Genomic DNA, 26,283 nt, shown 5'->3' on the forward strand with positions numbered 1-26,283 from the left:
ATGAATTCTCAAGTTTATCACGACATTTTGCAGGAGAATGTAAGGCTATCTGTCCGCCAATTGAAGCTCAACAGAAGTTGGGTGATGCAACAGGACAACGACCCAAAACATAGAAGTAAATCAACAACAGAATGGCTTCAACAGAAGAAAATACGCCTTCTGGAGTGGCCCAGTCAGAGTCCTGACCTCAACCCGATTTAAAATGCTGTGGCAGGACCTCGAGAGAGCGGTTCACACCAGACATCACAAGAATATTGCTGAACTGAAACAGTTTTGTAAAGAGGAATGATCCAAAATTCCTCCTGACCATTGTGCAGGTCTGATTCGCAACTACAGAAAACGTTTGGTTGAGGTTATTGCTGCCAAAGGAGGGTCAACCAGTTATTAAATCCAAGGGTTCACATACTTTTCCCACCCTGCACTGTGAATGTTTACGCGGTGGGTTCAATAAAGACCTGAAAACGTATCATTGTTTGTGTGTTATTAGTTTAAGCACACTGTGTTTATCTATTGTTGTGACTTAGATGACCTTTTATGACGAATTTATGCAGAAATCCAGATAATTCCAAAGGGTTCACATACTTTTTCTTGCCACTGTATATATATACACATACATATATATACATACACATATACACATACATATATATATACATACACATATACACATACATATATATACATACACATATACACATACATATATATACATACACATATACACATACATATATATACATACACATATACACATACATATATATACATACACATATACACATACATATATATACATACACATATACACATACATATATATACATACACATATACACATACATATATATACATACACATATACACATACATATATATACATACACATATACACATACATATATATACATACACATATACACATACATATATATACATACACATATACACATACATATAATAATATATATATATCTTTAAAAAATATACAGTTTCCTTTATTACTTTCTAACCCTACCACCCCTCCCCTAATTGTAGTAAACTAATGGACAACAACAACACTCAGGCTTCTACTTCCAGCTTATACATACTACACTGTATACATTTTACAGACACAATCTATTTTACCATCGTTATATTTTGTTTGTTTTTACTCCTGTCCTTCCTCTACTCTCAACCTCTCCCATCTATTTCTGATGTCCATCCTATTTGAGTTACATTTGCCAAATATTTTACATGAGTTATCTTGTTATTAGTTGTTGTTATTAGTCCCACCCTTCCGCTCTATTCAACCCCTCCCATCTATCTCTTAATAACCATCCATATTGGATTTCTATTTGCCATCTACTTTTCAACTGTGCTGTGATGTTTCACAAAAGTTCTGAACTTTTCTATTCTCATTGTTTCTACAGATTGTAAATTAAAGATAAACATTTTTGCTAAAAGTATTATTATATTATTGATTGATTGACTAATTATTTTCAGATCACCCAGTAGTGCTATCTGCAGGGTTAGCTCCAGGTAAATATTACAATTCTTCAGCTATTCCTGGATCTGTGACCAAAAACAAGCTACATACAGTTCCAAAATACATGATCTAATGATTCTGTCTCTTTGCAGCAAGATCTGCAGACCTGGGAAGACATTATCCCCAATATAAATAACATTCTATTGGTTGCAAGAATTTTGTATAATAATTTAAATAGAAAAATTTGAATCCGGTGTTGTTTTGCATATCCGTTCATAAACTAGGTGCCATGGAATCGGTATGTCAAAAATCTCTTCCCAACTATTTTGTCAATTTTTTGGTCCTTAAATGAAACTTTTTTATTTATCAGAACAGAAAAGTTTCTTACTTTTTCCTCCTTCCACTTGCCTCTTCCATTTTTGTGGTAATGCTGCAATTAGTTGGTTGTAATTTTGGGTAGAGCAGACGTTTCCATATCTATGTGTTAGCTGGATGTGTGACATAACTCCACCAGTCCTATATATGATTTAATTTACAAAGATTATAATACATATTTTTTTAATTCAAAAAACGAATGTTTACATTTTTTTTTTATATTTCAGTTTAACCACAATATTTGTTTTATTATTTGTTATGTCTTTTCTGGTGGATTCAATTGAATTTGGCACCAACTTTCTATGGCTTGTTTTAAAAATAGCGATATTTGGGGGATGATTTCCTTTTGTGAATAAAGGGAAAAAGGCCATTCTTGAACATGGGGTGAGACATTATTACTAATTTGCTAGAAAACCAGTTTGGATTTAAGTTTAACTTTTGTATGACTGAAGCCTTTAGTGAGAAGTCTAATGCTTTAATATTTAATAATTTCTGCCCTCTGAATTCATACTCATTATATCAATAGGCCCATTTAATTTAGTCTGGCTTGCCGTTCCAAATAAAATAAAATAAAAATGTCTCATATAATTAAAAAAAACTGTTCGCTAGGTGTAGGCAAGACCATAAGCAAATAGGTGAACTGGGATACGACTAAAGAGTTAATCAGGGTAAATTGGGATATGACTAAAGAATTAATCATGGTAAACTAGGATATGACTAAAGAGTTAATCAGGGCAAACTGGGATATGACTAAAGAGTTAACCAGGGTGATTTGTCCACAAATAGAAAGGTATTTACCTTTCTGTGGTAGCAAGATCTGATCTATTTTTTGTATGTCCACATCCCCATCAGACCATTTTATTGGTAAACTACGCGGTAATGTAAAAGTTGTACTTTTTTGCAATCTAATACGTAATGTGGTGCCCTGATCATAGTTCAGTTGTAATCCAGAAAACAAAATCTAGATCCTCTATGAGGCCCGTGGACCGATTCTAATTGTGGATTTAAAAGAAAACATGAATCATCAGCGTACAATCACACCTTTGTTTTTACGTCCTGGATTTCTAATCCCTTGATATTGTTGTTTGATCTGATTTTAATAGCTAACATTTCAATGACAATAATAAATAGATACGCCGATAGTGGACAACCTTGTTTTACACCTCTAGATAGTTTAAAACTTTCTGAGATGTAGCCATTATTTACTATTTTACACCTAGGGTTACTAAACATGATTTAACCCATTTTATAAGAGATTCTAGAAAATGTAAATCTTCCAGGGATTTATATATAAACTCCAGTTGTACTTTATCAAAAGCCTTTTCAAAGTCAGCAATAATACCAGGCCTGGTGTCCCAGATTCTTCAAAGTGTTCTATTGTCTCCAGTACTTGCATTATATTGTCTCCAATGTATCGTCCATGTAAAAAAAAAACCTGTCTGGTTAGAATTAATAATGTCCGACAATACCTATAATTTTTTTCTCGTTTTTGTTGATAGTTACATTCTTGTCCCATCGCTGCAACTCCCGTACGGACTCAGGTGAGTCGATGGTCGAGAGCCTCTGTAATTTCTTCTTCACATGAATCTTTCTGAACGGCTGTTAATTTGACATTATTAACAGAAAAAAGTTGATGTGGTTACTAAAAGAGCTGTACCTCAATTGGTTGTAAATATTTATCTTCTTATTTCAGGTTTGAATAGCAGGGCAGTAGACCAAGATGTCATGCTCTTTAACTTTTTGTCTAACTTGTTGGGAAAGTGGTCAAAGTAGCTGATTTGTGTCAAAAGTTACATTGTTTACAGTAGTTGTGTGGTTGTGGTCAGTAGTTGTGTGGTTGTGGTCAGTAGTTGTGTGGTTGTGGTCAGTAGTTGTGGTCAGTAGTTATGGGAAGTAGTTGTGTTGTGGTCAGTAGTTGTGTGGTTGTGGTCAGTAGTTGTGTTGTGGTGGTCAGTAGTTGTGTTGTGGTGGTCAGTAGTTGTGGTCAGTAGTTATGGGAAGGAGTTGTGTTGTGGTCAGTAGTTGTGTGGTTGTGGTCAGTAGTTGTGTGGTTGTGGTCAGTAGTTGTGTGGTTCAGTAGTTGTGTGGTTCAGTAGTTGTGTGGTTCAGTAGTTGTGTGGTTCAGTAGTTGTGTGGTTGTGGTCAGTAGTTGTGGTCTGTAGTTATGTGGTTGTGGTTATTAGTTGTGTGATTCAGTAGTTGTGTGGTTCAGTAGTTGTGTGGTTCAGTAGTTGTGTGGTTCAGTAGTTGTGTGGTTCAGTAGTTGTGTGGTTCAGTAGTTGTGTGGTTGTGGTCAGTAATTGTGTGGTTCAGTAGTTGTGTGGTTCAGTAGTTGTGTGGTTCAGTAGTTGTGTGGTTCAGTAGTTGTGTGGTTCAGTAGTTGTGTGGTTCAGTAGTTGTGTGGTTCAGTAGTTGTGTGGTTGTGGTCAGTGTCTAAACTACAGTTGTCGTGTGTGAAAACTGAAAGAAGTGCGATGAGAAGCGATCGGGTGAACTATGAAACGAGTGAAATGACACAGCTTCGCTCTATCCAATCAGAGCAGCAAGATCAACGTAAAGCACGCCCTTTTTTCTTTACAGACAGGCAAACTATCCAGTTATTTAGAGCATGAGGCATGATCTTGAGAAGGAGGAGGAAGCTTGTGAGCATTATAAATCTTCTCTGTATCATTCCAGGTCGTTCAGACCGGGGAAGCATTAGAAAGCTTCTCTGTATCAATCCAGGTCATCCAGACCGGGGAAGCATTAGAAAGCTTCTCTGTATCATTCCAGGTCATTCAGACCGGGGAAGCATTAGAAAGCTTCTCTGTGTCATTCCAGGTTGTCCAGACCGGGGAAGCATTAGAGATCTTCTCTGTGTCATTCCAGGTCATTCAGACCGGGGAAGCATTAGAGATCTTCTCTGTGTCATTCCAGGTCATTCAGACCGGGGAAGCATTAGAGATCTTCTCTGTGTCATTCCAGGTCATTCAGACCGGGGAAGCATTAGAGATCTTCTCTGTGTCATTCCAGGTCGTTCAGACCGGGGAAGCATTAGAGATCTTCTCTGTGTCATTCCAGGTCATTCAGACCGGGGAAGCATTAGAGATCTTCTCTGTGTCATTCCAGGTCATTCAGACCGGGGAAGCATTAGAGATCTTCTCTGTGTCATTCCAGGTCGTTCAGACCGGGGAAGCATTAGAGATCTTCTCTGTGTCATTCCAGGTCATTCAGACCGGGGAAGCATTAGAGATCTTCTCTGTATCATTCCAGGTCGTTCAGACCGGGGAAGCACTAGAAATCTTAGCTCTAGATGTTTGTGCCAAATCATAGGCATTTGTCGCACTATGAAAAGTTGTCTCCCTCCGAGGCATGTGTTGCTAGGCCACAGTTGCCTTGGCAGCCTTGCTCCCTCCATGCCTAAAACCAGTGTGAGAAACATGCTAACAAATGTTAGCTAAAGTAAATAAATACTGCACCCTGACCTACAGAACAGCTTTGGTAGATTCATGACATTGTTGTCAGACAAAGCAAGGACAGTGAACTTCGATACGTGATGTAGTTTAATTGGAATTTGCAGCTGTTTGTCGGTAAGCAATGAATCTGCTAGCTTCTGACTTGACTTACTGCATCTACACTGAACAAAAATATAAACGCAACCTGCAACAATTTCAAAGCAGAGAAGTAGGAAGATTTTATACACTACGTTTTTTGTCTTGACTTTTTTGAGTGGTCAAAATGGCAGTTTGGAAAAAGTTAGGGAAAAAAATATGTTAATGCGGTTACTGAAACATCTGTATGGTTAGATCTGTAGCAGCTGTTTTTCTGTCTAACTTGTTGGGAAAAGTGGTCAAAATGTCAGTTGTTTATAAAAAAAAAAATATAAAAAAAGGTACAGAAAATGTTGTTGCCGCGGTTACTAAAACAGCTGTAACGTTTGATCCGAACCAGATAATTACGGTCCGATTTGAATAGCAGGGAAGTAGACCAAGACGTCGTACCCTGTACGTCCTTGTCTGAGTCGCCTGCCAAAGTGGTCAAAGTAGCTGATTTGTGTCAAAAGCTGCATTTATTTACGTTGAATGAAATGTTGGAAGTGATGATGTCACAAAGGGACCTTTAGAATGTTGAGGAAATCCCTTGAAAGTGGATGGAAGACCCCAAAAAACAAACGTGTAACTTAAAAAGTATAAAATATATCAAAGTGTTAATAAAATATATGAAAAAGTTGTTTGTAAGCACACGGGTCCTGGCCAGTCTACACACCGGTCCTGGCCAGTCTACACACCGGTCCCGGCAAGTCTACGCTCCGGTCCTGGCCAGTCTACGCACCGCACCGGTCCTGGCCAGTCTACGCACCGGTCCTGGCCAGTCTACACACCGGTCCTGGCCAGTCTACGCACCGCACCGGTCCTGGCCAGTCTACGCACCGGTCCTGGCCAGTCTACGCACCACACCGGTCCTGGCCAGTCTACACACCGGTCCTGGCCAGTTTACGCACCACACCGGTCCTGGCCAGTTTACGCACCGCACCGGTCCTGGCCAGTCTACACACCGGTCCTGGCCAGTCTACACCAGTCTACACACTGGTCCTCACCAGTCTACACACCGGTCCTGGCCAGTCTACACACCGGTCCTGGCCAGTCTACTCACCGGTCCTGGCCAGTCTACTCACCGTTCCTGGCCAGTCTACTCACCGTTCCTGGCCAGTCTACGCACCGCACCGGTCCTGGCCAGTCTACGCACCGGTCCTGGCCAGTCTACGCACCACACCGGTCCTGGCCAGTCTACACACCGGTCCTGGCCAGTTTACGCACCACACCGGTCCTGGCCAGTTTACGCACCGCACCGGTCCTGGCCAGTCTACACACCGGTCCTGGCCAGTCTACACCAGTCTACACACCGGTCCTCACCAGTCTACACACCGGTCCTGGCCAGTCTACACACCGGTCCTGGCCAGTCTACACACCGGTCCTGGCCAGTCTACACACCGGTCCTGGCCAGTCTACGCACCGGTCCTGGCCAGTCTATGCACCGCACCGGTCCTGGCCAGTCTACACACCGGTCCTGGCCAGTCTACACACCGGTCCTGGCCAGTCTACACACCGGTCCTGGCCAGTCTACACACCGGTCCTCACCAGTCTACACACGGGTCCTGGCCAGTCTACACACCGGTCCTGGTCAGTCTACGCTCCGGTCCTGGCCAAAGTTTGAAAGGCATTTCTAGTTTAAATGTTGTAAGAGGAGTAGCATACTAAATAATAATAATAATAATGGGGGGGGGGGGGAATAATAATAATAAGAAGAAGAAGAAGAAGAAGAAGAAGAAGAAGAAGTCAGAAGAATAAGAAGTATGACGAAGAGCCCCACCAGATTATATTGTCTACACTTCCCCACATGGACACTTCCTCTCTTTTCTCCTCTATTCCACTCTCTGTTCAGGGCCTATTTATACAGAAATGCCATACGGCAATTAACATTTTTTGGGTTGACCACTTTTATGCCATGGTGAACCATTGGTAGAAAAATAGTATGGGAAAAAGATACTTTAACACTGAGCCTTCCTGTACTGGATCCTATGAAGCTGGGCCTGGACGTCCATATAGCCTTCCTGTGGTGGATCCTATGAAGCTGGGCCTGGACGTCCATATAGCCTTCCTGTAGTGGACCCTATGAAGCTGGCCTTCCTGTACTGGACCCTATGAAGCTGGACTAGGACGTCCATATAGCCTTCCTGTGGTGGATCCTATGAAGCTGGGCCTGGACGTCCATATAGCCTTCCTGTAGTGGACCCTATGAAGCTGGCCTTCCTGTAGTGGACCCTATGAAGCTGGGCCTGGACGTCCATATAGCCTTCCTGTACTGGACCCTATGAAGCTGGGCCTGGACGTCCATATAGCCTTCCTGTAGTGGACCCTATGAAGCTGGGTCTAGGACGTCCATATAGCCTTCCTGTAGTGGACCCTATGAAGCTGGCCTTCCTGTACTGGACCCTATGAAGCTGGGCCTGGACGTCCATATAGCCTTCCTGTAGTGGACCCTATGAAGCTGGCCTTCCTGTAGTGGACCCTATGAAGCTGGGCCTGGACGTCCATATAGCCTTCCTGTAGTGGACCCTATGAAGCTGGGCCTGGACGTCCATATAGCCTTCCTGTACTGGACCCTATGAAGCTGGCCTTCCTGTAGTGGACCCTATGAAGCTGGGCCTGGACGTCCATATAGCCTTCCTGTAGTGGACCCTATGAAGCTGGCCTTCCTGTACTGGACCCTATGAAGCTGGGCCTGGACGTCCATATAGCCTTCCTGTAGTGGACCCTATGAAGCTGGACTAGGACGTCCATATAGCCTTCCTGTAGTGGATCCTATGAAGCTGGGCCTGGACGTCCATATAGCCTTCCTGTAGTGGACCCTATGAAGCTGGACTAGGACGTCCATATAGCCTTCCTGTACTGGACCCTATGAAGCTGGCCTTCCTGTAGTGGACCCTATGAAGCTGGACTAGGACGTCCATATAGCCTTCCTGTACTGGACCCTATGAAGCTGGGCCTGGACGTCCATATAGCCTTCCTGTAGTGGATCCTATGAAGCTGGGCCTGGACGTCCATATAGCCTTCCTGTAGTGGACCCTATGAAGCTGGACTAGGACGTCCATATAGCCTTTGTTGGTGTAGATTGTTCTAGAACCATTATTTGGTCAACAGTAATAGCCTATACATTATGTTGATTCCTGCTATGACAGTATTTACCTGTTCCTGTTTCTATGGCGACTACTGACTGTGAAAGCCTGTCGCATACTTCCTAGTCTAAAACAGTTAATACATTATGACAACATTTTGTGACGTTTTTTTAATTGCTTTGGTATTTCTTTTTAACTGTTCGTACACACACACACACGCACGCACGCACGCACGCACGCACGCACGCACGCACACGCACACGCACACGCACACGCACACGCACACACACACACACACACACACACACACACACACACACACACACACACACACAAATGATTGAGCCAAGTCGAAGTTCGATAGCCCGAAAGTCTTTCATCCCTTCGTCGGTGATTGGTCAACAGGACAACTCCTAGGAGTGGGAACTATGGACGGGATTCTTGGAATTTCGTTTTTTTTGTTGTCATTCAACGAGAGACATCTAGATTTCATGCACATTTTTTTTACCTGGAGAAATACTGCACCAAACATTTTAGTTAGACGTAAAATAGCACGGCTAAGACTTTCTCTGCAAAAAAAAAAATACATTAACATTTATTACAAATTTCTGATTTTAAACTGGCTATGTTGTTGCTATGGGGACAAACAGTAATATTGATTGTTTTTCCCCCCCCCCCAAAAAAAATGTTAAAGCGATGGTCTTTTAAACGAAGGGAGCATGCCAAGCACAGATGTTCACTTCGCGTAGCAGAGTTCTGCTAGAAGCATACCAAAGCTAGCATGTGGATAGCTTCCCTCCCTCTCTCCACTGTGGGTAGCTTCCCTCCCTCTCTCCACTGTGGGTAGCTTCCCTCCCTCTCTCCACTGTGGATAGCTTCCCTCCCTCTCTCCACTGTGGGTAGCTTCCCTCCCTCTCTCCACTGTGGGTAGCTTCCCTCCCTCTCTCCACTGTGGGTAGCTTCCCTCCCTCTCTCCACTGTGTGTAGCTTCCCTCCCTCTCTCCACTGTGGGTAGCTTCCCTCCCTCTCTCCACTGTGGGTACGGAGGAGGGACAGATACATTCTAACAAACGCAAGCATATGACCGTTGTTCCAAATGCTATTGCAAGAAGAAGAAAATAAAAAATACAGTTTTCAAAGCAACTACTGTTGATCTAGTTACAGAGAGGAGAGTCACTTGAACTCTGTGAAGCATTTTTTTGGGGCTGCAATTTCTGAGGCTGGTAACTTATCCTCTGTGAGTATATACAGGGCATTTGGATAGTGTTCAGATCCCTTGACTTTTTCCCCCACATTTTGTTATGTTACTGCCTTATTCTAAAATGGATTCAATTGTTGTTTTTTCTCCCTCTCATCAATCTACACACAATACCCCATGATGACATCACAATACCTCTAAATGACATCACAATACCCCTAAATGACATCACAATACCCCATGATGACATCACAATACCCCATGATGACATCACAATACCCCTAAATGACATCACAATACCCCATGATGACATCACAATACCCCATGATGACATCACAATACCCCTAAATGACATCACAATACCCCATAATGACATCACAATACCCCTAAATGACAAAGACATATACACTATCGGTCGTGTCACGGTTGTCGTAGGAATGAGCGGACCAAAGTGCAGCGTGTGTGTCGTTCCACATTTGATTTATACTGTGAAACGATGCAATACATAAATAAACTGAAAGACAAAAAAACAACAAACCGTGACGCAGAGGTGAAAACATACACTGCCTCAAAACTAATCTCCCACAAACCCAGGGGAAAAAAAAAAAACCTACTTAAGTATGATCTCCAATTAGAGACAACGAGGACCAGCTGCCTCTAATTGGAGATCATACCAAACAAAACCAACATAGAAATACAAAACTAGAACATGAACATAGAAATAGAAAACATAGAAAAACACCCCCTGTCACGCCCTGACCTACTCTACCATAGAAAATAACATCGTACTATGGTCAGGACGTGATAGGTCTAAAGTTTTAGAACACCTACTCATTCAAGGGTTTTTCTTTATTTTTACTATTTTCTACATTGTAGAATAATAGTGAAGACATCAAAACTATGAAATAACACATATGGAATCATGTAGTAACCAATCAAAATGTCACAACATCCACAGAAGGGGGCGCCTCTCCTCGGTCGAGCGGCGCTCAGCGGTCGTCGTCGCCGGCCTACTAGCTGCCACCGATCTGTGTTTCAGTGTCTATTAGTTATGTCTGGTTTTTGTTTGCACCTGTTTTGTGTTTTGTCATTAGTGGGGGGGTTATTTAGTCTGTCTGTGTAGGATTTTGTGCGGGATTGTTCGTTGTTACGTGTGGTGTTACTCATATTATCTAGGCATTAGGGTTGCCGGGCTGCGCCCCGTCTGCCTTTTGAACGGAGCTTCCTTTTTGTCCATTTTTCTGACTGTTTTGCTCCTAGCCGTATGTGAAACTTACCCATGGATTTATTAAATTAAGATTGTTCCAACGGACCTCAGTCTCCTGCGTTTGACTCACTCCTTAAACTGTTCATTCCGCTCGTGACACAAAATATATTTTATATTTGAGATTCTTCAAATAGCCACCCTTTGCCTTGATGACAGCTTTGCACACGCTTGGCATTCTCTCAACCAGCTTCATGAAGTAGTCACCTGGAATGCATTTCAATTAACAGGTGTGCCTTCTTATAAGTACATTTGTGGAATTTCTTTCCTTCTTAATGCGTTTGAGCCAATCAGTTGTGTTGTGACAAGGTAGGGGTGGTATACAGAAGATATAGCCCTATTTGGTAAAATACCAAGTCCATATTAGGGCAAGAACAACTCAAATAAGCAAACAACAGTCCATCATTACTTTAAGACATGATGTCACGGCTGTTCGACTGATTGGACCAAAATGCAGCGTCGGTTTCGTTCCACATATTTATTAAACGTGAAACTGAATGCAACACACTTAAATACTTGAAAACACAAAAACAACAAACAGTGACGCAGAGAAGAAAACACGCTACTCAAAATATAATCACCCACAAAACACCAGTGGGACAAACATCAACTTAAGTATGGCCTCCAATTAGAGACAACGACAACCAGCTGCCTCTAAGTGGAGGTCATGCCAAACAAAAACCAACCTAGAAATACAAAACTAGAAACTAAACATAGAAATACAAAAACAGACAAACACCCCCCTGTCACGCCCTGACCTACTCTACCATAGAAAATAACAACTTACTGTGGTCAGGACGTGACACATGAAGGTCAGTTAATACGGAAAAATTCAGTGCAGTTGCAAACCCATCAAGCGCTATGATAAAACTGTCTCTCATGAGGACCACCACAGGAATGGAAGACCCAGAGTTACCTCTGCTGCAGAGGATAAGTTACCAGCCTCAGAAATTGCAGTCCAAAAAAAATGCTTCACAGAGTTCAAGTAACAGACACATCTCAACATCACCTGTTCAGAGGAGACTGTGTGAATCAGGCCTTGATGGTCGAATTGCTGCAAAGAAACCACTACTAAAGGACACCAACGAGAAGAAGAGACTTGCTTGGGCCAAGAAACACGAGCAATGGACATTAGACTCGTGGAAATTACTCCTTTGGTCTGCAGTCCAAATCGGAGATATTTGGTTCCAACTGCCGTGTCTTTGTGAGACGCTGTGTGGGTGAACGGATGATCTTCGCATGTGTATTTCCCACCGTGAAGCATGGAGGAGGAGGTGTTATTGTGTGGGGGTGCTTTGCCGGTGACACTGTCTGTGATTTATTTAGAAATCAAGGCACACTTAACCAGCATGGCTACTACAGCATTCTGCAGCGTTACGCCATCCCATCTGGTTTGGGCTTAGTGGGACTATCATTTGTTTTTCAACCGGACAATGACCCAACACACCTCCAGCCTGTGTAACAGCTATTTTACCAGGACGGAGAGTGATGGAGTGCTGCATTAGATGACCTGGCCTCCACAATCACCTGACCTCAACCAAATTGAGATGGTTTTGGATGAGTTGGACTGCAGAGTGAAGGAAAAGCAGCCATCAAGTACTCAGCATATGTGGGAACTCCTTCAAGACTGTTGGAAAAGCATTCCAGGTGAAGCTGGTTGAGAAAATGCCAAGAGTGTGCAAAGCTGTCATCAAAGGGTGGCTTTTTGAAGAATCTAAAATCTAAAATATATTTTGATTTGTTTAACACTTTTTTTGGTTACTACATGATTCCATATGTGTTATTTCATAGTTTTGATGTCTTCACTATTATTCTACAATGTAGAAAATTGTAAAAATAAAGTAGCTGTTCTAAAACTTTTGACCGGTAGTGTATATATATTTGCATCAAAAACAAAAATGTAATATTGTCACCTCGACGTCACCGGTCTACCAACCACCGGTCCTGGCAACCCATCTTTACCCACACCTAGCAACCCATCTTTACCCACACCTAGCAACTCATCTTTACCCACACCTGGCAACCCATCTTTACCCACACCTAGCAAACATCTTTACCCACACCTAGCAAACATCATTACCCACACCTGTGTCTCATCATCAGTCACAACTGGACTTCATTACTCCCTTCATTACCTACCATTTATATAGCACTCTTTTGTTATCAGTCATCAGGTAGTATTGTTAGTGTTTCTAGGTCAGACTCTTCTCTTGTTTTGTATCGCTCCACATTCGCTATTATTAAACTCACTAACTTCACCTGCTTCCTGACTCCCTGCAGCTACGTTACAGAATACTACCTCAACAAATGGGAGCAGCAGTTAACCAAGACATCTACCAGATGGTCGGAGAACTAGGACACCTACTTCATCAACACCATGACCAGCTGTCTCATTTGGGGACGGCTATGGATGAGGTCCTCCACGTTCTTCAGCGAGTCGACATTACTTAAGTGGTGTCATCTCCAAACAGCAGAGGATTCTATACCACAAGTCGACCCAGCGAGCCAGTACCCCGAGCCCATCCAGCAGACCGTCCTGGTCAGCTATGCCTGATTGTCCCTCCCGGACAAATATGACCTACTCCATTCCTACTCCAGTGTTCCCTCTATTTCACTCACCAGATGGGAGCCCCCACCACCGAGAGGTCCAAGGTTGCCACGGTAATTTCTCTGCTGACTGGACGGGCGTTGGAGTGGGCCACGGCCGACTGGGAGTAAGGAAAGGAAGAGCTGGGTTCCTATGAGGGGTTCTTGGCTCTGTTTAGGGTTGCTTCGACCATCCACCAAAGGGCAGAGAGGGGGGTGAGCGCCTACTCAAAACGTGGCAGGATGGCCAGACCACGGTGGAATACGCACTCACATTTGGACAGTGGCAGCATCCAGTGGATGGAATGAGCCGGTACTCCACACCCTATTCAGAAGAGGATTACGCAAAGAGGTACAGACAAAATTGGCGTGCTGAAAAGACAAGCTATCCTTGGACACCCTCATTACGATGGCCATCCGTCTGGATAACCTTCTTTGGGAGCATCGGTACCCCCATCGCCTCTCTTCATCCTCCGTTGATCAGAGCCTGAACCCATGGCGGTGGGGGGGCCACACTGCGGCTGAGCGACGCCGTCGTAGACAGCTGGGGCTCTGTCCTTATTATGGATAGGAGGGGCACCAGTTTCAATGGAACAGAGGGACAGCCACGTGATCATCCGTCTCCTGGGTTAGGCGTGAGTACTCCATCATCATTACTTTCCGCCAAACCATTTTCAGTAACGATTTCACTGGGTGGCTGTCCCTCATCTACTGTTTCTACAGCTCTATTGGACTCTGGTGCCGCAGGGAATTTTATTGACCTTGCCTCCTCCCTTAACATCACCTCATACCCGCTCTCCTCTCCTTGTCCGGTTCAAGCACTGGATAGTCAACCACTGGGATCCGGGACAATTGCACACATCACAGCACCACTCATCCTCAAAGCCTTCCCTTCCTCCTCATCAGTGCACCCATACACGACATCATCCTCGGCCTCCCATGGCTTCAACGTCACAACCCCACCATCTCATGGCGAGGATGAAAATCACAGACTGGACACCCGAATGCCAGAAGACCTGCTTACCCTTGCCCTTCAGTCCAACATCCCGGAGGTATACCAAGATCGTTCGGGAGGTTTTTCCAAGACCCGGGCCTCCCTTTCTCCCTCTTCATCGCCCTTGGGACTGTGCCATTGACCTGCTTGCAGGATCTACGCCTCCACATGTACGCTCTGTCGGTGGCCGAAACCCAAGGCTATGGAGGAGTACATCCAGGAGGCTCTCCAACAGGGTTTCATTTGCACGTCCAGTTCCCCTGCGTCGGCAGGCTTCTTCTTCGTGGCCAAGAATGGAAAATTGCGCCCGCGCATCGATTACAGAAATCTGAATTCCATCGCCACGAAGTACCGCTGCCTTCCCTCGTTGGTGCCATCTGCGATTGAACCACTCCGTGGGGCCTGGTTTTTGACAAAGTTGGACCTGCGAAGTGCCTACAATTTGATCCACATCCGGGAGGGGGATGAATGGCAGACTGCCTTCACAACAATATCTGGTCCCTACGAGTACTTGGTGATGCCATTGGATTAGCCAATGCTTCGTCAGTGTTCCAGGCATTCATCAACGAGGTGTTCCGGGACATGCTTGGACGCCAGGTGGTCGTGGATATCGATGACATCCTGGTCTACTCGGCTACCTTGGATGATCACATTGCTCACTTCAGAGTAGTCCTGGAACGCCTCCTGGCTAACCACCTGTAAGTGAAGGCGACGAAGTGCCAATTCCATCAAGAAGCTGTCCCCTTTTTGGGTTACCAGATCGGCCCGCAAGGAGTCATGATGGATGAGAGGAAAGCGGATGCTGTCAGGTCATGGCCTGTCCCAACCACCATAAAGGGTGTACAACGTTTTGGGGGATTTGCCAATTTCTACTGCTGATTCATTGAAACCTTTAGCTCGATCGCCTATCTTCTCACCTCAAGGGTGGTCCACGGAAGTTGGGATGTAATTCTGCAGTTGACGAAGCCTTCCGCCTGCTGAAGGGTCTTTTCGGCTCCGCCCCATTTCTTAAACATCCAGATCCTACGCTGTCCTTCGTGGTGGAGGTTAACGCGTCAAAAGTAGGCGTGGGGGCTGTCCTGTCCCAACGTCAAGGTAATCCACAGAAATTGAATCCATGTGCATATTACTCAAAAAAGCTGTCTCTTGTAGAGAGGAACTAGGATTTTGGCCATCAGGAGCTCCTGGCGGTGAAGTTCGCATTGGAGGAGTGGAGACACTGGCTGGAAGGGGCCCAGGACCCATTTCTCATCCTCACCGACTATCGGAACTTGGAGTACATACGGACAGCGAGGCGACTTAACCCACTCCAAGCCAGGTGGGCCCTCATCTTCACAAGATTCGATTTCACGCTGACATATCGCCCAGGTTAAAAAAAACATCAAAGCCGATGCCCTGTCACGTCTCCACGATTCGGGAGAGGTTCCTGTCTTGAGTGCACCCATAATCCCTCTCGAGTCGTAGCCACTGTGCAGGTAGTACTGTTTATGTTTCCATGTTAGACGCTTCTCTTGTTTTGTATCGCTCCATGTTCGTTATTATTAAACTCACTAACTGCACCTGCTTCCTGACTCCATGTGTCTACGTTACAAATATCACATTTACGTAAGTATTCAGACCCTTTACTCAGTACTTTGTTGACGCACCTTTGGAAGCGATTCAAGCCTTGAGTCTTCTTGGGTATGATGCTACAAGCTTAGCACACCTGTATTTGGGGAGTTTCTCCCATTCTTCTCTGCAGATCCTCTCAAGATCTGTCAGGTTGGATTGGGAGCGTCGCTGCACAGCTATTTTTCAGTTCTCTCCAGAGATGTTCGATCGGGTTCAAGTCTGGGCTCTGGCTGGGCCACTCAAGGACATTCATAGACGTAACAAAATGTGGAAAAAGGGAAGGGGTCTGAATACTTTCCTACACTATCAATGTGGAATACACTAGGAGGTATTTGGCAAATACACGACTACACTGTAGACCAGCTAGATAATATGTAGTGTATTTGACTGTATGGACAGGCTGGCTGGGATTTATATTGTTGTTCTGAAAGGACAAGCTGGCTGGGTGTATGGACATAGCAAAGAGAAATGATTCCACTAGTAATAACCCCACCAGGAGAAATGATTCCACTAGTAATAACCCCACCAGGAGAAATGATTCCACTAGTAATAACCCCACCAGGAGAAATGATTCCACTAGTAATAACCAGGAGGAATGATTCCACTAGTAATGTAATAACCCCACCAGGAGAAATGATTCCACTAGTAATAACCAGGAGGAATGATTCCACTAGTAATAACCCCACCAGGAGGAATGATTCCACTAGTAATAACCCCACCAGGAGAAATGATTCCACTAGTAATAACCAGGAGGAATGATTCCACTAGTAATAACCCCACCAGGAGGAATGATTCCACTAGTAATAACCCCACCAGGAGGAATGATTCCACTAGTAATAACCCCACCAGGAGGAATGATTCCACTAGTAATAACCACACCAGGAGAAATGATTCCACTAGTAATAACCCCACCAGGAGGAATGATTCCACTAGTAATAACCCCACCAGGAGGAATGATTCCACTAGTAATAACCAGGAGGAATGATTCCACTAGTAATAACCCCACCAGGATAAATGATTCCACTAGTAATAACCCCACCAGGAGAAATGATTCCACTAGTAATAACCCCACCAGGAGGAATGATTCCACTAGTAATAACCCCACCAGGAGAAATGATTCCACTGGTAATAACCCCACCAGGAGGAATGATTCCACTAGTAATAACCCCACCAGGAGGAATGATTCCACTAGTAATAACCCCACCAGGAGAAATGATTCCACTAGTAATAACCAGGAGGAATGATTCCACTAGTAATAACCCCACCAGGAGAAATGATTCCACTAGTAATAACCAGGAGAAATGATTCCACTAGTAATAACCAGGAGGAATGATTCCACTAGTAATAACCCCACCAGGAGAAATGATTCCACTAGTAATGTAATAACCTCACCAGGAGAAATGATTCCACTAGTAATAACCAGGAGGAATGATTCCACTAGTAATAACCAGGAGGAATGATTCCACTAGTAATAACCAGGAGAAATGATTCCACTAGTAATAACCAGGAGGAATGATTCCACTAGTAATAACCCCACCAGGAGGAATGATTCCACTAGTAATAACCCCACCAGGAGGAATGATTCCACTAGTAATAACCCCACCAGGAGGAATGATTCCACTAGTAATAACCACACCAGGAGAAATGATTCCACTAGTAATAATCCCACCAGGAGGAATGATTCCACTAGTAATAACCCCACCAGGAGAAATGATTCCACTAGTAATGTAATAACCCCACCAGGAGGAATGATTCCACTAGTAATAACCCCACCAGGAGAAATGATTCCACTAGTAATAACCCCACCAGGAGGAATGATTCCACTAGTAATAACCCCACCAGGAGGAATGATTCCACTAGTAATAACCCCACCAGGAGGAATGATTCCACTAGTAATAACCACACCAGGAGAAATGATTCCACTAGTAATAACCACACCAGGAGAAATGATTCCACTAGTAATAACCCCACCAGGAGGAGTGATTCCACTAGTAATAACCCCACCAGGAGGAATGATTCCACTAGTAATAACCCCACCAGGAGGAATGATTCCACTAGTAATAACCACACCAGGAGGAATGATTCCACTAGTAATAACCCCACCAGGAGGAATGATTCCACTAGTAATAACCCCACCAGGAGAAATGATTCCACTAGTAATAATCCCACCAGGAGGAATGATTCCACTAGTAATAACCCCACCAGGAGGAATGATTCCACTAGTAATAACCCCACCAGGAGGAATGATTCCACTAGTAATAACCCCACCAGGAGAAATGATTCCACTAGTAATAACCCCACCAGGAGAAATGATTCCACTAGTAATAACCCCACCAGGAGGAATGATTCCACTAGTAATAACCCCACCAGGAGAAATGATTCCACTAGTAATAACCAGGAGGAATGATTCCACTAGTAATAACCACACCAGGAGGAGTGATTCAGTCTGACAGAGCCTTCCAGGTGTTTCAGTCTAGAGCCTTCCATTTGTCTCATACCCCCTCCAGATACAATACTTGAGACCAAACTAATAATTCACCTCAGGACCGGGAACCGCTTTCTCCTCCGTATTAATAAAGAAGGACAGCAATGCAAATATTTTCACAGTGGCAAAACGAAGCCAGACACACAGGTGCATTGCAGCAGGAGCAGAGCGGAGAGAGTCCGAGCAACGAGGAAAAGATTGACTGGACGAGGAGGACTGGAGGCAATATGGTTTTGGCACGATGTGATTTTTCTTTTCAGCGCAGAAATCCTTCAAGTTCAATGTTTCATGGTTAAAAACACACATAGCTAGACTCCCACTAGCACGCAGGTTAGCTATGTGAGCCTCCAGCGTTACAAAGCACTCTGTATGTTCAGCCTACCCTGGAAAGAGGATGTTTTGGGCAAACCATACAAGTCAGGACCATCTGTACCTGGTTGTTCAGATCTCATTGACAGAATGAGAAACAATGCAACCTGTGTTTAGAGACCTATAGTTTATGTTACATAGGAACCACTATACCAATCAGATACAATACATCTCATCCATCCAGAGTGAAACAGACATTTACAGAAGGTAGACTTCTGACACACAGACCGTCAGAGGGTAGAACAGTAAACCAAGTCAATCAGTTTCTGCATGAGGTGGTGGTCAAGTCCAAGTGCTTATTGAATAGAGGGGCCATAAAACACACAGAGAGACAGAGAGAATCTAGATGGTCAGAGTAGATTACATCTATACAGACAGAGTAGATTACATCTAGAAGGTCAGAGTAGATTACATCTAGATGGACAGAGTAGATTACATCTAGAAGGTCAGAGTAGATTACATCTACATGGTCAGAGTAGATTACATCTAGAAGGTCAGAGTAGATTACATCTATACGGTCAGAGTAGATTACATCTAGATGGACAGAGTAGATTACATCTAGAAGGTCAGAGTAGATTACATCTACATGGTCAGAGTAGATTACATCTAGAAGGTCAGAGTAGATTACATCTATACGGACAGAGTAGATTACATCTATAAGGTCAGAGTAGATTACATCTAGAAGGTCAGAGTAGATTACATCTAGAAGGTCAGAGTAGATTACATCGAGATGGACAAAGTAGATTATATATATACGGTCAGAGTAGATTACATCTATACGGACAGAGTAGATTACATCTATACGGTCAGAGTAGATTACATCTAGAAGGTCAGAGTAGATTACATCTAGAAGGTCAGAGTAGATTATATATATACGGTCAGAGTAGATTACATCTATATTGACAGAGTAGATTACATCTAGGTCAGAGTAGATTACATCTAGAAGTTCAGAGTAGATTACATCTAGAAGGTCAGAGTAGATTACATCTAGAAGGTCAGAGTAGATTACATCTAGATGGACAGAGTAGATTACATCTAGATGGACAGAGTAGATTACATCTAGATGGTCAGAGTAGATTACATCTAGAAGGTCAGAGTAGATTACATCTAGAAGGTCAGAGTAGATTACATCTAGAAGGTCAGAGTAGATTACATCTAGAAGGTCAGAGTAGATTACATCTAGATGGACAGAGTAGATTACATCTATAAGGTCAGAGTAGATTACATCTAGAAGGTCAGAGTAGATTACATCTAGAAGGTCAGAGTAGATTACATCTAGAAGGTCAGAGTAGATTACATCTAGAAGGTCAGAGTAGATTACATCTAGAAGGTCAGAGTAGATTACATCTACATGGTCAGAGTAGATTACATCTAGAAGGTCAGAGTAGATTACATCTATACGGACAGAGTAGATTACATCTATAAGGTCAGAGTAGATTACATCTAGAAGGTCAGAGTAGATTACATCTAGAAGGTCAGAGTAGATTACATCGAGATGGACAAAGTAGATTATATATATACGGTCAGAGTAGATTACATCTATACGGACAGAGTAGATTACATCTATACGGTCAGAGTAGATTACATCTAGAAGGTCAGAGTAGATTACATCTAGAAGGTCAGAGTAGATTATATATATACGGTCAGAGTAGATTACATCTATATTGACAGAGTAGATTACATCTAGGTCAGAGTAGATTACATCTAGAAGTTCAGAGTAGATTACATCTAGAAGGTCAGAGTAGATTACATCTAGAAGGTCAGAGTAGATTACATCTAGATGGTCAGAGTAGATTACATCTAGATGGTCAGAGTAGATTACATCTAGAAGGTCAGAGTAGATTACATCTAGAAGGTCAGAGTAGATTACATCTAGAAGGTCAGAGTAGATTACATCTAGAAGGTCAGAGTAGATTACATCTAGATGGACAGAGTAGATTACATCTATACGGTCAGAGTAGATTACATCTATAAGGTCAGAGTAGATTACATCTAGAAGGTCAGAGTAGATTACATCTAGAAGGTCAGAGTAGATTACATCTAGAAGGTCAGAGTAGATTACATCTAGAAGGTCAGAGTAGATTACATCTAGAAGGTCAGAGTAGATTACATCTAGAAGGTCAGAGTAGATTACATCTATAAGGTCAGAGTAGATTACATCTAGAAGGTCAGAGTAGATTACATCTAGACAGTCAGAGTAGATTACATCTAGATGGACAGAGTAGATTACATCTAGATAGACAGAGTAGATTACATCTATAAGGTCAGAGTAGATTACATCTAGAAGGTCAGAGTAGATTACATCTAGAAGGTCAGAGTAGATCAACAGCATCTCCACACTATGGTAATCCCCTCTCTGTCCACCACAGTCAGTGGAATTCTCTAACTGGTGGATAGTCTTCCCAAGGAAAGGCACTCCAGTCCATGTCTGTCTTAGGCTCTGTGTTCCTGGGTTGTGGTAACGGTGCAATGTGGTCGGTTAGGAGGGATGTTTTGTTGTGTTTTGGAGAGTTCGGAGGGTTAGGAAGGTTGTGGAGGGTTAGGAGGGATGTGGAGGGTTAGGAGGGTTAGGAGAGAAGTGGAAGGTTAGGAGGGTTTTGGAGGGTTAGGAGGGTTAGGAAGGTTGTGGAGGTGTATGGAGGGATGTGGAGGGTCGAAAAGGGTTGGGAGAGTGTGGAGGGTAGTGGAGGGTTAGAATTGAGTGTGTAGGGTTAGGAGGGTTTGGAGAGTGTGGAGGGTTGGAAGGGTTGTGGAGGTTTAGGAGGGAGTGTGGAGGGTCGTCGAGGGTTGGGAGAGTGTGGAGGGTTAGGAGGGTTTCGGAGGGTTGTGGAGGGTTCGGAGGGCTATGGAGGGTTGGGAGGGTGTTGAAGGTTAGGAGGGTTGTGGAGGGTTAGGAGAGTGTGGAGGGATAGGAGGATTGAAAGATCATGGAGGGTTAGGAGGGAGTGTGGAGGGTCGTTGAGGGTTGTGAGAGTGTAGAGGGTTAGGAGGGTTAGGAGGGTTGTGGAGGGTTAGGAGGGTTGTGGAGGGTTAGGAGGGAGTGTGGAGGGTTAGGAGGGTTGTGGAGGGAGTGTAGAGGGTTGTGGAGGGTTAGGAGGGAGTGTGGAGGGTTGGGAGAGTATGGAGGGTTAGGAGGGTTGTGGAGGGTTAGGAGGGAGTGTGGAGGGTTAGGAGGGAGTGTGGAGGGTTAGGAGGGAGTGTGGAGTGTTAGGAGGGTTGTGGAGGGTTAGGAGGGAGTGTGGAGGGTTAGGAGGGAGTGTGGAGGGTTGGGAGAGTGTGGAGGGTTAGGAGGGTTGTGGAGGGATAGGAGGGTTGAAAGATCGTGGAGGGATAGGAGGGAGTGTAGCGGGCTAGGAGGGTTGTGGAGGGATAGGAGGGTTGAAAGATCGTGGAGGGATAGGAGGGAGTGTAGCGGGTTAGGAGGGTTAGGAGGGATAGGAGGGAGTGTAGCGGGTTGTGGAGGGTTAGGAGGGATAGGAGGGAGTGTAGCGGGTTGTGGAGGGTTAGGAGGGTTAGGAGTGAGTGTGGAGGGTTGTGGAGGGTTAGGAGGGAGTGTGGAGGGTTAGGAGGGAGTGTGGAGGGTTAGGAGGGTTGTGGAGGGTTAGGAGGGTTAGGAGTGAGTGTGGAGGGTTGTGGAGGGTTAGGAGGGAGTGTGGAGGGTTAGGAGGGAGTGTAGCGGGTTGTGGAGGGTTAGGAGGGTTGGACGGGAGGGTGGAGGTGTGGAGCGGGTTGTGGAGGGGGAGGGTGGAGGAGGGGAGGGTGTGGGGTGGGGGAGGGGAGGTAGGAGGGGTGGGAGGGTTAGGAGGGTGTGGGGGTGGAGGGTTGGAGGAGGGGAGGGTGTGGAGGGTTAGGAGGGAGTGTGGAGGGTTAGGAGGGAGTGTAGCGGGTTGTGGAGGGTTAGGAGGGTTGGAGGGGGGAGGTGGAGGGTGGGGGTGGAGGGTTGGGGGGTGGGGGAGGGGAGGGTAGGAGGGTGTGGGGGTGGGGGGGAGCGGGGGGAGGGTGGAGGAGGGGAGTGGGAGGGTTGTGGAGGGATGGAGGGGGGAGGGGAGGGTGGGAGGGTTAGGAGGGAGTGTGGAGGGTTAGGAGGGAGTGTGGAGGGTTGGGAGGGAGTGTGGAGGGTTAGGAGGGTTGATTGATATTTCATAAGTAACTGACTAGGGCTAAGTTGATATCCCATAATATCACACATTTGGAAGCATCCACATTAAAAAAGTGATGTTTAAAACTTGTATGCCTTAATAAGGTATGGACGAAAGGTAAAATAAAACATATATTTTTTAAGTAGGCTAAGCTTTGCGATTTGATTGCAGTTCCACCTGTCATAGTGTAAACATTTTTCAAGTCAAGTCCAGCGCGATAATCTGCGGTGGTTTGAATCCTGGCCAAAGTTGAAAGTTCATTGGTTGACCTATTGTTAATGTTCTGTATTGTTGTCATGTCTGACAAGTGTACTTTTGAGCTTAATAAGGGTAAACACACACCCTCTTTCCTCTCCAGGTGTGTTTGTCCTCCCGGGGTTTCTAGCGTATCTCTGAGACGTAGAGAAGAACGTTAGCGTGTGAGGAGACAGAACATGTGGAATGTAAGGAGGGTTCTGCTTTCAATAGTTCCCTGCTGCCAGGTGTGTGTGTGTGTGGGTGTGTGTGTGTGTGTGTGTGTGTGTGTGTGTGTGTGTGTGTGTGTGTGTGTGTCCTATGTACACAGTGATCCTAAATAAGGACCAATAAATTTCAGATACAACCATAGTGATTCACAAACTACTGCTTCCTTCAAGGACAGAAATTGATTTCTACCAGACATCCCTGATGTGTTCAATTCAATCAGGATATAGGAAAACACTGAAGTAACAAGACAAGGGAAATGTTATTCTGTGTGAAGGGAAGAGTGGACGACCTGACAGAGTGTCCAAGCCACAACCACTGACATACTGGACACTTTGACCACAGAGTCTTTCTTTAGCTAAAAACCCATGTCCCCAATCCATCCACTGGCCTCTCACATCAACTCACAATGTTACGGTATTACAATAAGACATGGGGTATGTTACTGTATTACAATAAGACATGGGTATGTTACTGTATTACAATAAGACATGGGCATGTTACTGTATTACAATAAGACATGGGGTATGTTACTGTATTACAATAAGACATGGGCATGTTACTGTATTACAATAAGACATGGGGTATGTTACTGTATTACAATAAGACATGGGGTATGTTACTGTATTACAATAAGACATGGGTATGTTACTGTATTACAATAAGACATGGGGCATGTTACTGTATTACAATAAGACATAGGCATGTTACTGTATTACAATAAGACATGGGTATGTTACTGTATTACAATAAGACATGGGCATGTTACTGTATTACAATAAGACATGGGCATGTTACTGTATTACAATAAGACATGGGGCATGTTACTGTATTACAATAAGACATGGGGTATGTTACTGTATTACAATAAGACATGGGGCATGTTACTGTATTACAATAAGACATGGGGTATGTTACTGTATTACAATAAGACATGGGGTATGTTACTGTTTTACAATAAGACATGGGGCATGTTACTGTATTACAATAAGACATGGGGCATGTTACTGTATTACAATAAGACATGGGCATGTTACTGTATTACAATAAGACATGGGGTATGTTACTGTATTACAATAAGACATGGGGTATGTTACTGTATTACAATAAGACATGGGGCATGTTACTGTATTACAATAAGACATGGGGCATGTTACTGTATTACAATAAGACATGGGATATGTTACTGTATTACAATAAGACATGGGGTATGTTACTGTATTACAATAAGACATGGGGTATGTTACTGTATTACAATAAGACATGGGCATGTTACTGTATTACAATAAGACATGGGGCATGTTACTGTATTACAATAAGACATGGGATATGTTACTGTATTACAATAAGACATGGGGTATGTTACTGTATTACAATAAGACATGGGCATGTTACTGTATTACAATAAGACATGGGCATGTTACTGTATTACAATAAGACATGGGGCATGTTACTGTATTACAATAAGACATGGGGTATGTTACTGTATTACAATAAGACATGGGCATGTTACTGTATTACAATAAGACATGGGGTATGTTACTGTATTACAATAAGACATGGGGTATGTTACTGTATTACAATAAGACATGGGTATGTTACTGTATTACAATAAGACATGGGGCATGTTACTGTATTACAATAAGACATAGGCATGTTACTGTATTACAATAAGACATGGGTATGTTACTGTATTACAATAAGACATGGGCATGTTACTGTATTACAATAAGACATGGGCATGTTACTGTATTACAATAAGACATGGGGCATGTTACTGTATTACAATAAGACATGGGGTATGTTACTGTATTACAATAAGACATGGGGCATGTTACTGTATTACAATAAGACATGGGGCATGTTACTGTATTACAATAAGACATGGGGTATGTTACTGTATTACAATAAGACATGGGGTATGTTACTGTATTACAATAAGACATGGGGCATGTTACTGTATTACAATAAGACATGGGGTATGTTACTGTATTACAATAAGACATGGGCATGTTACTGTATTACAATAAGACATGGGCTCACCTTAAATCTGTAGCTCTTGGCAGCAGCCTCTTCTTACCATTGAAGTACGGATCAAACTCCTCTGTCTTCAGTCTGTGGGAGTAGTCGATATAGCCAGAGATTTCCTGTCCAAGAGCGTTACGATCCCGTATGAAAATAATGGACTGGAGGAAAGACAGGAAGAAACAGTGATCAGGAGAAAGAGAAGAGGAAACAGTATGTAAATTATCAAATTAGGCACATTTGGGCCTTTATAACACAATAGACCTGGTCAGTCAGTTGTTAAATAACAGGTCGTTGTTAACAGGTAATTAACAGGTAATTAACAGGTAATTAACAGGTCGTTGTTAACAGGTAATTAACAGGTAGTTAACAGGTCGTTGTTAACAGGTAATTAACAGGTAGTTAACAGGTTGTAGTTAACAGGTAATTAACAGGTCGTTGTTAACAGGTAATTAACAGGTCGTTGTTAACAGGTAATTAACAGGTAATTAACAGGTCGTAGTTAACAGGTAATTAACAGGTCGTTGTTAACAGGTAATTAACAGGTAATTAACAGGTCGTTGTTAACAGGTAATTAACAGGTAATTAACAGGTCGTAGTTAACAGGTAATTAACAGGTCGTTGTTAACAGGTAATTAACAGGTAATTAACAGGT

At 43.6% G+C, this 26,283-nt stretch overlaps 1 protein-coding gene across 1 annotated transcript in view; it reads right to left on the bottom strand.

Moving 5' to 3' along the window:
- cfap299 (cilia and flagella associated protein 299) overlaps positions 1–26,283 on the bottom strand; it is a 259,519-nt gene that overhangs the window by 23,631 nt on the left and 209,605 nt on the right. The window contains exon 4 of the mRNA XM_045706947.2: positions 25,647–25,789. Coding sequence (XP_045562903.1) covers positions 25,647–25,789 — 143 coding nt within the window. The remainder of the gene's footprint in view (positions 1–25,646; positions 25,790–26,283) is intronic.

The sequence above is a fragment of the Salmo salar genome, chromosome 24, assembly GCF_965601325.2.
Source record: "Salmo salar chromosome 24, fSalSal1, whole genome shotgun sequence".
Classification (NCBI taxonomy): Eukaryota; Metazoa; Chordata; class Actinopteri; order Salmoniformes; family Salmonidae; genus Salmo; species Salmo salar.